Source organism: Phoxinus phoxinus (genome assembly GCF_949152265.1).
Source record: "Phoxinus phoxinus genome assembly, chromosome: 4".
NCBI lineage: Eukaryota > Metazoa > Chordata > Actinopteri > Cypriniformes > Leuciscidae > Phoxinus > Phoxinus phoxinus.
In genome coordinates, this window is record NC_136879.1 from 12,141,276 (window position 1) to 12,156,621 (window position 15,346).

The 15,346-nt window shown below is 38.3% G+C and overlaps 1 protein-coding gene across 4 annotated transcripts in view; it reads left to right on the forward strand.

Moving 5' to 3' along the window:
* Positions 1 to 15,346, forward strand: part of dock10 (dedicator of cytokinesis 10) — a 179,092-nt gene that overhangs the window by 72,914 nt on the left and 90,832 nt on the right. For all 4 annotated transcript variants that reach the window (XM_079611252.1, XM_079611254.1, XM_079611253.1 and 1 more), the window contains exons 4-12: positions 2,110 to 2,192; positions 9,211 to 9,283; positions 9,890 to 10,030; positions 10,137 to 10,271; positions 10,369 to 10,555; positions 12,210 to 12,295; positions 13,963 to 14,046; positions 14,200 to 14,352; positions 14,914 to 15,168. In XM_079611252.1, the coding sequence (XP_079467378.1) occupies positions 2,110 to 2,192; positions 9,211 to 9,283; positions 9,890 to 10,030; positions 10,137 to 10,271; positions 10,369 to 10,555; positions 12,210 to 12,295; positions 13,963 to 14,046; positions 14,200 to 14,352; positions 14,914 to 15,168 (1,197 nt within the window). The remainder of the gene's footprint in view (positions 1 to 2,109; positions 2,193 to 9,210; positions 9,284 to 9,889; positions 10,031 to 10,136; positions 10,272 to 10,368; positions 10,556 to 12,209; positions 12,296 to 13,962; positions 14,047 to 14,199; positions 14,353 to 14,913; positions 15,169 to 15,346) is intronic.

Sequence of the window (15,346 nt, forward strand, 5' to 3'; positions counted from 1 at the left end):
GCGTAGTTGTCTTGGGCTGGAGGCGGTCATATGCAAATGCTGGGACGTCACTTCGTACCGTAACGTCACTTCTTACCATGGATCCATGGAAACTCTGTTTCATCTTTAGCTTCTCTCACTTGTGGTGTTCCTCAAGGACCCATCCTGGCTCCTACTCCGTTCTCTCTATACATGGTACCATTGGGCTCTACTCTTAAAAGGCATGGAGTGTCCATTCATTTTTATGCAGATGACACCCAAATCTGTCTGCCTTTGAAGCGCAAGGACAAGGAAAGCTTAGAAACCTTTGCTTGCCTTGCCTAGCTGATATAAGGTTCTGGATGTCCTCAAATTTACACTTAAATGCGAGTAAAACGGAAGTCATTGTATTTGGGCACTCTATGGGTAAAGATCAAATGGATCAAATACATTTTAATGTTGGGAATCCGAACTCCTACATTAAACCAGCTGTTCTGGATTCCACCCTTAAACTTGATAAACAAATCAATAGTTAAGTTTTTTTCACTTGAAACTTTTGTCCAGAGTTAAGCCCTTTTTATCTTTCAAAGATATTGAAAGAGTTACACATCTCGCTTGGATTATTGTAATTCTCTATATTATTGTAATATCCCAGTCGACTATGACAGGGCTTCAGATGGTACAAACGCTTTAGCTAGATTTTTAACTGGAATTTGTAAGCGAGAACATATTACTCCAATTTTAATTGCTCTAAATTGGTTGCCAGTGCGTTACAGAATTGAACTGAAAATACTGCTTTTCGTTTTTAAATCAAAGTTCAAGTCTCAAGGATATTGTGCGTTTGCAGTCATTGGATCTAGGCTATGGAATAATCTCCCACTATCCATATCGCAATATCGCATATCGCAACTAGTTTAAAGTTGTTTCTATTGTGTGTCTCTCTTTTTATATATTTTAGATTTGTCCTGTACAGCACAGTGGTCAACTATAGTTGTGTTTATTTGTGCTATATAAATGAATGAATTAATAAATGACCCGCTGCTGCATACACTCTGCCTTTCATACGTCATATGCAGCGGTTTGGTCGGCAGAGTGTGAGCCTTCAACATCGATGCCTCTTCTAGCGAGAGATGGCTGGCTAGCGTCTCTTCAACAGGTGGCATCGACTCATGTCCATGCTCACGCATTCCCTCTACGGCTCTACCCTTGCATAATTTGCATACTGAAATAGATGAATGTGGGCCGAAAATGCTTTCTTCCAAGATCTTTCCACCTCAGCATGCAGATCTGGAAGAAACAGAAGGGTGATAGCTGGATAAAAATCACATAACAATTATATCCGGATAAAAATCGCTCGTCCAACCTGCCACAAGCAATCTCACATCTCTCGTGCCTCCAGGGCAGATGCAATCTGATGTAGGACATAACCTCTAGCAACTCCTCATACGCATGCTCCTCGCCCAAGCAAAGAAAGCACAGATCGTGTAAATCATCTGGTGTCAGATAATCCTGACATGTACACACTTCCTGAAACTTTTCGCTGCCATAACTGCCTTTGACATGTCCCAAACAAACGCTCCCGAAGAGAAGGAAGAGAATCACTTGCACTACAGGCCTCTTATACTCTGGTCGCACTAGCAGTGACGTCACAGGCTGTCACCAGCCAATGTATTGACGTGCTTCAGACACCGGTCGCGTTCTCCATTGCGTCCTAGGAAGCAGTGCGAGTTCCCATTCGAAAGGGAAATAAAAATTTATTTTCTCACCCTTATGTTGTTTGAAACCCATCAGACTTACATTAAACTTTTAATTACATTAATCTTACAACATTGTGACTAGTGAATGCATGAATGTCCATGCAACCAAAGCATTCATACATGTTTGAGCTTCGGTTTGCCATTGAAAATTGTCAAATTTGTTTTTTTTCTTTTTTAGAAAGCGTTTAACCTAAAGCTTTTTTTTACCTCAAACATCTTTGATATGTTGGTGGTCATTCACTTAACTCAGAAAATTACACATTTAATTTTTCTGTAGGGCTTTTTGAATTGAAGGCAAGAAATAGAAATGAATGACTGAGTGAATGTTTTTTTTGTCCTTTAGCTCTTACAGTAGGAACCCCTGTCTGTATATAACTGTATTTTTTTCCTTTAGGCTTGTCAATACTTCAACTCCCAGCTGCATGTGATCCAGTATAAATATGAAGAGTACGCAGGGGACTACCGCATGCTGCCCAGGTACAGCTCCACCAAACCTTCAAACAGCAGCGTTGTCTTTTAAAACTATAGAAGCATATTTTTACCATAGCCGAGTAAGAAATATTATTTCATAATAATGAGAATTATTATTTCATTAGTCAACAGTCATAATAATGACAAACTTTGTTTACACTTTATGTTAAGGTGACATCTTTGTCTTTATTATGTGCTTGTTTTCTTCTGGAAAATGTAATGTATGTCTCTTAAGGCAAGTTCACACTACAGGATTTTAAAACGTCGGGCTGAACTGTGCGGTTCACACTACATGACTTGCTCTCTGTGAAATCAGGAGTGTTCAAGTTCTTGAGCTGTTCACACCACACGACACAACGTAATTGATCCGCAACAGGAGGTAACGCACTACACGAGTTGACAACAACTCTGTCAGCCAACGATTCTATCTTGTCTACAAACCACCTTTTGTCACGAAAAATCACGCGATAAAACAAACCGGAAATGACGTGAAACAGCACGCATGCCACTACCCAGCGAAGAAGACGAAGAAGAACACAACACGCGAGGTGGATGTCAGACAGAAATTAGTGCTGCAAACTGCACTGCGCGATGATTTGCTCTGAAAAAAGAAAAAAAAGATCAATCGTTTGCAAATCGGGCTTAAAATCCTGTAGTGTGAACTATGCATTAGATGATTCCTATCAGATGTTAAATTGACACATTCAAAATCTAAATAATTTTCTATACATGTAATATAGAAAATGATTTAGATTTTGAATGTATGTAAGCTGCTTTTAAAAGATGTTCATCAAATGTTTGGACACAACAGATGCTTTGGATGAAGCACTTTAACAGACACCTTTGGCAGATAAAGATTTTTCAAATATGAATAATATTTTCAAACAAAACTATATCCATGGCTGCCAACTCTCACGGATTAAGTGTGAGACTCACGCAACTGACACTGTTTACACACATCCATTTTCTCATGCAGTGAAAAAACAAACAACGCACTGACAGTGAAAGACAAGACAGAGCAGGTTACTTTTATATGAAACAAAGTCTCAGCTTTCAAATTCTGTCCATTTTATTACCAAATTTAAACGATACCATTTTTGGTGCTCTTAAATATGGCACGACAGATCGCTGTAGCATCTCAGTTCAAGCGGCACGAGAGCCGATCTGTGTTCCTCTTTATTACTAGTTATAGCACCAAATAAGCATGAATGAACATCAGACGGGATGTGAAAGATACAGTACAGCTTACTGAATTGTATCATGTCTCATGTAATCGTTCAATGAGAAAGACGTGAATAATACAACTTGTGAACAATATGTCACGTAAAGCCATTCAATGACCATATAGGATGTTAGTTAGTAAGAAACAATTGCTTTAGAGAAGAACATTTGGCTAAATACACTGTAAAAAATGTGGCTGCGATTAGTTAAAATTTGTTGAGATAACTTAAATATCCAACTTAACCAAACTAAACTTAAGTTAACTAAACTTAATATTTTAAGTCAAGCTTGAACACATACTTTTTAAAGTTGAAACAATGTTGGATTTTAAGTTGTGCTAAATAATCGCAGCAATTTTTTTTTACAGTGTAGGTGCACTAAATTACATATTTATTATATTTTTACTCTTACATCATTTAAAGTATAACATTTTTATAAATACCACATTATGTTAATTGTATAAGAATGAGTTTTTAATTTTAACCTTTAATAATAATACCAGCTGATAGGTTTCTATGTTTACAGCATTAGTTGAGAGAGATGTGAAAGCCCTACTATACCAAATATTTAGCCAAATGAAACAATATGGAATCAAGATCAAAATCAAATCCCAAGCCAATGAATCGAACCACCCCCCTGATCCAGCCTATAAGGGGAGGCTGCAGACCTGGAGCCGGGAGATATACGCCCCAGGCAGTTTTACGCCCCAGGCAGTTTTACGCCACTGTTGTTCCTGATGCGTCCAGTAGGGGGATATACTGCGAAATCATTAAATCGACGCTTACACATTAATAACCCGTCCATAGACTTGACAATTTTGTATTTTTTGTTCATTTAAATATAAACGCTACAGTGTAGATCTGCACGGATTAAAATATAAAAATAAATGCAGATATTCAGTCGGTGTTCACTCTCTTCACTCAGCCTACAGAAAACTTTTGTTTTTGTGAATTGAAAAATAAAAAAATACACATAGTTGGATCAACTACGTGTTATAACAAGTAATGATATGACCTACTGCAGTTATAGGCCTATTCACCGTATATTTTTATATGGAGTCTGGAGACTAAGTGAAATATGTTGTTGTGAATTTATATAAAGTTACATTTAGATATTAACCATATTTAGACCATTTGACATACAGTAGCCTACCGTGTAATCATATGGATCCTCGATTTAATATCTGCTGTACTATTCTCTATTGGTCGTCATACAGCTACAAAACAGTGTCCTACATACGTGGTAAGATAAGTTTAAGCCAGATCGTCCTGAACTTTTTGGTAAATTCTGGGCAAGTTTCATCTGCATAAAGACAGAACCATCCAATGGCAAAACCTTTAAACTCAAAGGTTTCTAAAACAAATAATATCCTTGAGTCTGTTGGAAAGAACCTTTAATTTTTTATTGACAAAAAGTAATATTATATTGATTTGTGTAGCCTAATTCAACCTCTTTTGATGTCCAATGTCTGTTTTTTTTGTTTAGTTTTTTTTCCTCTTCTCACTGTTAATGTCTGTATCCTTTCATTTGCAATACAAAATAAATTAATTAATTAATAAAAATAAAAAAATTAAAACATACCTCAATTCGTGTCGCTGTACAGCCTCCCCCTACTGGACGCATCAGGAACAACAGGGGCGTAAAACTGCCAGGGGCGTAAAACTGCTTGGGGCGTATATCTACCGGCTTTAGGTCTGCAGCCTCCCCATACTCGATCTAGAAGTTAAAAACGTTCTGAGCATAAACTTTTTAAAATATTCATATTTTCTGGTTGTCAAAACTTCGATAGATCTGCAAAATCTCAGTGATACCATAGTCAAAAATACAAAATTACGTCTGAGAGAAATAAAGTCAAACTGGTAGTAATAAGTGAAGCTGGTAATGCTGTTTGTGGAGTTGTTTAATCCTCCTCCGCTGAGATCTTCAGAGATTAAGGCTATGTTTACACGGAAGCGATCTGAAGAGAAAACGCAAAAGTGGCGTTGCGTTATCACTTTTTATTCTGCGTTTAGACGAGCGTTATCGGGGGGAAATCTGCGTGCATATATGGTGACGCAAAAGTGTGTGAAATTGGATGTAGTGTGCAATCCAGGTGGCTAAGTGGCAATGTGAAGCACTGAAAGTGAAAGAGACGCTGACACAGTTTTTCATGTTTAATACGGTACCTTACGGTAAAGCTGCTGCTTTAACCCTCGGTGCTCTTCGCGTGTCGCTCAAAAATTACAGATGATTTTTTTTTGTCAATGAAATTAATGCTATATTTTAGTTTGATAATTAAATTTGGTCCCACTTTATATTAAGTGGCCCTAATACCTGTGAACTTACATGGTAACTACATGTGTACATAGTATGTAACTACAGTGTAAGTACACATTAGTACATAGTATCTACAACTGTATTATTAGTGTAACTACACGTATGTAACAACCCACGTAATGGTATGTGTAAGTACAAATGTGTAACAGGACATTGGTAACAACACTTTTTTCACATTAGTAAGTACACATGTGTAACTACATTTTGTATTAACAATATGTAGCCTATTTGTTGTTCCAATTCCACATGCAGTCTTAGAGACTGCAGTTACCAGTTTGGGTATAAATGTATTTAATTTCCAACAAGTGGACAGTTCCTATGGAATTATCATGTAACGACACTGATGTACACTACAATTACCTTAACAATTACACTTTATATTAAGTGGACAGTTCCTGAGGAGTTACCATGTAACACTGGTATCACAAGGTGAAACTTTAGTTGTAATTCAACATTAGTCCTGCCAGTCATAAATACATGTATTCCAAACTGGTAACTGCAGTATCTAAAACTGCATGTGGAAGTGGAACAACAAATAGGCTACATATTGTTGTTACAAAATGTAGTTACATAATTACTGTTACACATGTGTACTTACTTAAGTGAAAAAGTGTTGTTACCAATGTCCTGTTACACATTTGTACTTACACATACCATTCTGAGGGTTGTTACATATGTGTAGTTACGGAAATGTTACAGCTGTAGATACTATGTACTAATGTGTACTTACACTGTAGTTACATACTATGTACACATGTAGTTACCATGTAAGTTCACAGGTATTAGGGCCACTTAATATAAAGTGGGACCGACTTTTGCGTTTTTACCCTTTAGACGAGAACGCGATGGTGGAGCGTTTTTATGATTTCCACTCTGGAGGGTGGTTTCACTTTGTAAACGAAAGGAACATCCGATAATATTTTTACGTTTTCACCCGCGAGCGCTCTCGTGTAAACAGGGCCTTAATGTCTCTTTCCTTCAGTGATTCTGCTTGTTAACAGCAGGTGTTCATCAGTGTCTTAATTAACTTAGAAAAGTAACTTAATTAACTATTGTAATTATTCACTCAGTCAAGTGGACTGTATTAGTGAACTAATGTAGTGAATGAGGGTATAGGGTGTGATTGGGAACACAGCCTCTGAGTGTCGACTTTGAGCGCTCTTAATACACAGTATATTTCTGTAGGCTACTTTCTCGAAAACAACATATATCACCCGAAATGCATTTTTTCTACGGTATATTAATGTTTTAATGGAAACAGCATGTTACTGTCAAAATTTGGCCGTTTTTTACAGCAATTTTTTTTACAGTGTGGTTTGTTAAATAACACCAGCATATTAAAAACACCACATAGAGAATTTTACACATATAAACAACATTAAAAGCTTAATTTTCACCACAGAGGGATTTTAATAGTGTTCTACTATTTTCCCCACATATTCCTGTCACGAGTGCTGTGAACACGGACAGGTGAAGACTTGAACTCAACTTGAACTCAAACTCCTATTCACTGTGAAACACCCGTTCAGTGCCATTGTGCTATTGCTTCAAACGGACTAGCCCATAAGGCATTGCGTACTACACTTAGAATAATGACAGAACTAAGAACTAGAGGAGAGAGGCTCATTCAACTAAAGCTGGAATCATCATGAAGCAGTTGTCTGCAAAAAGACTCATCAAACAGTCTCAAGAGCAAAGATCCAGCAAGTCACTTTAGGGTAACAGGGGAGCAGCCGATATCAGCAACAGCCGGGAAGGGACAGGCAAGATCCACGATCAGACTCCGAGCAGGCGAGGAATATCCGAGAGAACAGTTCGCTTGAGATGGGGAGAAGACACAGACGGACAGATAAAGACTGGACTGATCAGCACAGAGAATTGGCCTTAGTTGTTTCATTCGCTTGGACCAGACATTGCCCCGTGGTGATTTGTGAATAGGCAGATCCTTTGTGATGTCCTCCAGAAGCCTGTAGCTCTGTTCACAATGCCAGCGAACATAAATCCCATCCATTTTCAATGGAGAGATGGTGACTTCCAGGAGAATCGAGAGACACACTGTTAACCCTTGCTGTAAAAAAGGCCAAATTCTGACAATATCATACAACTTTCCAGTGATATATCGTAGAAAACAAAAATAGCCTACAGGAATATACTGTGAATTGACAGCGCTCAAAATCGACGCTCAGAGGCTGTTTTCCCAATCACACCCTATACCCTCATTCACTATTCCCTACATTAGTTCACTATTATGGTGTTGCCAGTAATTTACTGTTAAAAAAACCCTGGTAAGGTCTAACAGTGCAGCGACAGGATATAGGCTCGTCCAGCAACTTAAAGTTAAGAAATGTTTCACTTTATGCAAATTAATGATGTGTGGGAAAGAAACTGACTGCAGTCTTAGTGAGTTTGATTCATATGTTGATAGTTCTTGTTGTTTATATGATGCAATGAGCAGTTTTAGCAACACCAATCATTATTAGGGACAAGCAAACTGATTGTTTGCCAAATTTGAATGACATTTTGAACATTTTTGGCAGCATAAGTGAGTTTAAATTGTATATTAATTGTTTATCTGGTTTAATTAATTATAAATGCCGCATTATTTAATCTAGTTAAATACCAATTAATGAATCTAGTTTATATAACAATATTTTCCAACAGCAGAATGTTAATTTTTAGCGAAAAGAAAACTTATTTACAAATTAGAGTTTTACCAGCAATATATATCAACTGTGAGCGAATTTTCTAACAATATGTCCAGACTTGCTGTCTACCGATAACATTAGAGCAACAACAGTAGGAGCGAGAAACTGGAGACATGCAGCGCCAAAGTCTCTGGCCAGAGAGTGATGTAAGTGTGTGGTGTGTGTTTGTGCTGCATAAACCGCCACACTGTCTCTACCGCCCAGGACAGACACAAAGGGCTCGGGTTTACAAGAGCACTCAGACAGGCAGGAGAAAGGACACCTGTATGTGGGGTCCTGGCAGAACACAGCTTACTGAAAGGGGTGATAAACACCACTTGATGTGGAAAATACTCCTTCTTTGAGGAGAGGAGGATTTACTGGTGCGCTGATGCTTGATGGTTTTGTGTGTGTGAGAGAGTGTGTGTGTGTGGTTCAGGTATTCCTGGGGATGTTTTTTAGTCCCCGTGAGGAAAACAGCTTATAAATCATACCAAGTGATGTTTTCTCTCCCTCTGATGGGTAGGTTTAGGGTTAGGGGATATAATACACAGTTTGTTCAGTATAAACATCATGTCTATGGAAAGTTCCCATAAAACATGAAAACTCAACATCAGAAGGTAACATAATGAACTGTTGTCTTTGCTGTTAATAATGTATAAATGAACATTGTTAATTAAGCGTAATCAGCAGCACCACAAACTGCGGGTGGAAGTGAAGCCTGTCTCGCTCCTTCTCTTCTTGTCCTGATGATGGTGTCGACGGTGACTCTGTTCTCTCTCCATATCTCCTGTCCGCCACAGGAAGCTGTATAAAGCAGAGAAGTTGCCCTCCCACTCTTTTGAGATTGACCATGAAGATGTGGACAAAGATGAGGTCAGTATGGTGTATCAAGAGGGCCTTCCCAATCTCATACCAGTAATATGTTTGGACACACTTGACTGAATGTTTCTTTCTCTTAATCTTAAATCCTGGTACTTAAAATTGATATGGATTATGTAATATGGTGTTACTTTCAATAAAAGTGTGGTTATTTAATTTTATTGGCTTGTATTTAGTAAAGTCGGTATCATTCAAAGTATTGAATTAAATCTAATCTTAAATCTTAAAGTCTAATATTAATAGAATTATACAAAAATGTAAATTAAAATTATAGCTTTTTTTTTGGACAAGTGCATCCAGAATATTCGGTTTCAATCCAGAATTGTCGTATCGGTGCGTCCGTACTCAAATGGCCTCCATAGTCACGAGATCTCAATCCAATAGAAATGTCTGAATGGCAGCCAGAGATACAAACAAGGGTTGGAACGACTGGTAAAGTTGTGTGTCGTCTGCTTACCAGTGATCAGAGACACCATGTGCCTTTATGACTGTGCCTACTGAGGTTGTGTATATGGTTCAAATGAAAGGAGCAGAATTGTAGTTTCCTGATGATTCCTGATTCTTGTCTTTATATGAGATGTTTAAACACTTTTCTTGTAGGACACAACCTCGTTGTCCTCATCTAAAGGAGGAGGAGGTGGTGCAGGCAGTGGAGGTGTAGGAGGGATCGGCGTTTTTAAGTCCGGCTGGCTCTATAAAGGAAACTTTAACAGCACTGTCAACAACAGTATCACTGTTCGGGTAAGAGTTTTTTTTTTCATTACAAATTCTACATTATGACTTAAACTATTTGTGTGTAAAACATTGCTGATTGCCTGCCACTTGCTTGTTGTCTGTGCGTTTACAGTCCTTCAAGCGAAGATATTTCCAGTTGACTCAGCTAACTGACAACTCTTATATCATGAACTTCTATAAAGATGAGAAAATATCAAAGGAACCTAAAGGCTGTATTTTCCTGGACTCGTGCACCGGGGTGGTTCAGGTTGGTACAAATACAGTTTAGTAAAGCAGTTTAGTAAAACAATGAGGTGACTAATGATATTTATTATGATTTATGGGTTCATTTGGGGTTCATACAGAATAACCGCCTGAGGAAACACGCCTTTGAGTTGAAAATGAATGAAGTGACATATTTTGTCCTGGCTGCCGAGAACGAGCAGGACATGGATGACTGGATCAACACTTTAACACGCATCCTGCAGATCAGTCCTCCAGACGGCCCGGTTCTGGACCGCAAGAGCATGGACCTGAGCGACAGTAAGCACGGTGGGTGCTTGGAAAGTATATAAAGCTCTTTCTAAAGTATAGAAAGAGCAAATAAAATCGCTCTATTGTCCTCATATACACAAGTGCAGCAGTTAGTGAAAGATTCATTCATTCAGAACCAAATGAACAAGACCAGCACTCACAACACTTGACAAATTACATGGAGAAAAGCAGCAAGTGGTCATTTGAAACTCCCTTTCTCATATCCTCCTGAGGTCCTGCATATCTCAAACAAAGGCCATTATAAAAACTATTTATTATCACACAATTTGTCTGAGACGGGGGAGTAAAACAGCTTTTAGTGTAATTCTAGACATGTTCACCTTCAGGTTGTTTACTCCTCTTTTTGCTGTGAAATCTTCACTGATTTTTTATAAAGTAAACATAAGAACTTTTATATGGTTAGTAATATTTCAAGATGAATACTTAATGGACTAAATCTATTTAGGTTTACTTGATAATAAATAAAAAAGGATGTATGATTAATCATGTTAAAATGTGACTCACAGACTTTCCACAGACAGCTTTTGAGGAACGATAGTTGCACATCTCTCAGACATTGAATTATTGGTTTGCATTGCATCTTATGTTTTGCCCCCCACAATAAAAACTACAGAGCTTTGATCATAAAGCTATAAGCATTTAAAGGGATGGTTCGGAGTCATTTCAACCTAGGGTCCTTTGCACCATGACCTTGAACATTATTAAAGTTAGAGTGCCGGCGCTAATGGATCCAAGGTTGTATTTCGTAAATTACCCCACTAATTCGCAAGTCGTAATTAATAGTTAGTTAATAGTGAGAATTGGACCCTAATCTAAAATAAGAGCAATATTTTTCTACAGGTTCAAACCATTTAAAAAATTAGATTTTTCTTATTATTATTTCTTATGTTAAATATATTACAGAGTTAAACAAATCACCATAAGGTCACCATAAATTTGCCAGATTTTAAATCATGGATCTGAAATTGTCAGGCAAAAACTGTAAGAATCACAATCTGACTGTCACATAATGCCTTGATTACCGTAGGTTAGGAGGACTACTAACAAATGGCATATTTTGATGAGCGTATGATAACTAGATCGAGCCAAATAGGTTTAAGATCCTCCCTCATCCATTGGGTCTGATATTTGTGGTGTAAAATGGCAAAAATGGCATGTTCGTCAAAATCTTAAGTGGATCTCAAGTAGAGTTTTTTTTTTTAGATTACAAATTTTGCACACACACACACACACACACAAAAAAAGAAAAAGAAAAAAGATATATATTTATAAACATGTAAAAAAAAAACTTTTCACACTCTCTCTTCCTTTAGCTAAGAATACTTCTAATGAAGACTCTTTACAGTCTCTGTTTTTCCATGATAGATTCTGAAGTTTTAAGATACAGCGAGCATGTCTACACTGGCTGCCCTGGGGTCGATCACAGACCCTATGGTCGGCATGAGCGCTACATGTTAAGGAATCAGGAGGTCATGTCAGGCCACATGTGCCCCGGGCTCTAGTTGCCAAGCTCACACTCAAGTCTCAGATGATCTAGATAATCTCAAGTGAAAAATGACCAAAATAAATCCATGTGTGAAGATCACTACAAGTGTTTGCACTTTATTGCATTTTCAACTAAAACATTTCTTTGTTGTTGTTGTTGTTTTAGAGATCATTGATATGTCGTTGAATCATGTTCCTGTCCATGAAAATGAGGAAACGACTGAGAACGGGATCCACCTTGAACTGGCCAAGGTAATTATTCGTAGTTCTGTCGCGTTACTTCCTAGGCGCATGACATCAGTGCACCCTCTTTATGAAAAAGGAAACGGGCCTTAATTTATGCAGTGAGATCATTGTGCTATTAAAACATGTTGCAAGTTTCAGAACGCTCAACTTCCTTGTTAGTACAAAAATAGCTTTTAATGAAACCAAGCTGCCAAACCGACTTTGTTTTCCTACTTCCTGATTTTTATTACATAAAAGCCATTTATCACAGCCTTTATTACAGCGCCGACACATCAACACCTACATCTACATCGTCATCTGTCTTTGCTGTCCATGCGATTAGCTAATCAAACCAGTCACTAAACTCTTCACATTCACAATCTTCCTCTTGCTAGCCTGAGAATGATCTCTTATTTAAACTGGGATTAAATTAAATACAGAAAGCGAGCAAAGAGCGTTCTCTATATAATGGCTGGAGCTGTCAATCACTTCAGTTCAGCGCGAGCTCAGTGACTGCGTTGTGGACTCTAAAGCTCCCGTTATGATCATCTACACTGCACTGCGCAATACATCTTTATTGTGTTTGCATGTTGCTATGATGAAAGCAGAAGTCAAGTCGCAGTAGTGAGATCATCAACAGACATGTCTGTGATCGGCTATAATGCTCTGCACTGCTAACTTAATGCAAATATAAACATATAATACTATAAGTAAGGGTTAATGCCCGACGAGGTGTCCATTGTCAGGTATTAATGGACGACGGTTGCCTCCGCCGAAGTCCATTAATACCTGACAACGGACACCTCGTCGGGCATTAACCTGCTTGTACCAGGTTCACTTGCCAAATAACACATTTTTAAAACATTAGTTTATATTTTAATTAGTTTTACAATCGAAATCTAACGGTTTTAGGACTCCTTTACTAGGTGCCCTACATCACTTTTTAACGGACACCCTGCAGCCAATCAGAATCGAGTATTCACCCAGACCATGGTATAATCATCATTATCTGGGCAGCTGTAATAGTAAAACCGTCATAAACGTTTGTAACTCTTTCCTGTCTGCCTTTTTTTTTTTTTTTTGCCAGCATGCGGCAGCTTTTTTTTATACTTTTATGGCCCCCAGAATATTTTTTTGTATGAATATCTGAACATGCAATATATCAAAAGAAAGAGCAGAGCCCCGTTGTATTCTAGCTGCATGCGTTCTTTAGTTATCAACACATGATTGTGGGTAAGTTTCATTAGAAAAGCAACATTTTGAAACACATGCTGAGTAAATCTAGATGGAGTCCATCCACACCCCGAAGCCTCACAGTCCTGGAGCTCGTCCCGGGTCGAGATTTCCTCCGGTGACATTAGGCAGTTTTGATTTATGTGCTGTTTAATGGAAACATGGATTGCCAGAAAATCCCTTCAATGGCAGGGAAAGAGTTAAAAGAGGTCCACATTCTTCTTACTATAAAATTGCCTTTTATTTTTTAACCATGACAGATTTGAATGTAAAAATGCCTCTAACTTTATAAATGCACCTCAGGAAACATATGATTTTAATGCAGTTCATGATCCCTTTAATGAGTGAGTCTCTCTTTCTCTGTTTAGAACCTTAAAACACATTTAAAGACATAAACCAGAAATGAATGGTGATCGTATGGATCATTAAACATAAGTAACACTAATGTTGTGTTTGTTCAGTATATATCTGAGACCGAGGAGGGCTCGAGAGCTGCCAGAGGAGAGGAAAGACTGAACCTGTTCTCCCTGGACCCTGATATCCCTGTACGTCTTCAGGAACAGCACTTAATTCATACATCTGCAGTTTGTCTTAGCACTACAGTTTCTTTCTGTTTCATGAATGTGTACATTGTTTGGGGGTTGTGCAAAGGGAATGTGATTATATTGTGATGTGAGGAACGAGTGCTTGTGTTGAAGGTTGTGCGGAGTCTGCGGACGGAGAACGGGGATTCTGCGTCTGTCCAGCCGTTTGATGAGAAGCTTGGCAGGAGACTGATGATCTCCTGTGGCTCGCTCAACCTCACACTGCAGGGCTGCGTGAACGAGGCCGACACTGAGCCGGTTACTAATGTATGATGTCCCATCCTTCTGACACACACACCTACCAGAAGCTGTGCTGAACGCATAAGCCCCTTTCACAGCTATAGAGCTGACTGCATTTGATGGCAAACCAACTTTATCATTCAAATACATCATTTAGCACACTGATGATTTTTAAATTCTCAAAAATTTTGGACAACCAAATGATGGCTAAACATTTTGAGATCAAGCTTTTCGCACTTACTGTACGGTAATTAAAGGACTTAAATATTACAAAATGTACAAACATTCATTGATGCTACAGAAAGCCACACACTATATTGAAACAAAGGGGATGTCAACTTGATATGAACAGAATGGTTGCTGTAAATTGTTATTATTTATTGGAAATGTGTAAATATCTTATGTCGTTTCTGCAGGGCATTACTAAATACAAAAAAATATGATGTTTTATGTCTTATATGTATATAAATTCTGCAACGCGGTTTATAAACGTAGGAAACAAAGGGAGTAGCACTCATACAGTCAGCTGTATATAGTGTATGGTTTATGAATCTGCTTATACGAGTGAGCACTGATGTCTCTCCTCAGATCGAGCCTTTCTTTGTGTCGCTTTCTCTTCTGGACATACGCGAGGGCAGGAAGGTGTCCGCTGACTTCCACGTGGACTTAAACCACGAGGTTGTGCGGCAAATGCTCAGTAGTTCTGGTAATCCTGGAGATCAAGGCTTGGATGGCGGGAACGGTCCTCCGCAGGAAAATGGACTCGCCTCGTCTGTAGAGAAGAAAACAGAGGACTGCCAATTGAGCCCGGACCTGGAGAGCTGGCTGTGCTTCCCCAAACAGGTATCAACACATTTCCCTCTGGATATAGGAGTATATGGCCTGGTTTCACAGTCAGGGCTTAGATTAAGCCTTATTAACGTGCCATAGAAAAGAAACATTACAATCTTGAGTCAAAACAATTGCACTGATATGTTTTATGTCATAAGATATGTGCAAGTTGCTTTTGGTTAAAACAGCT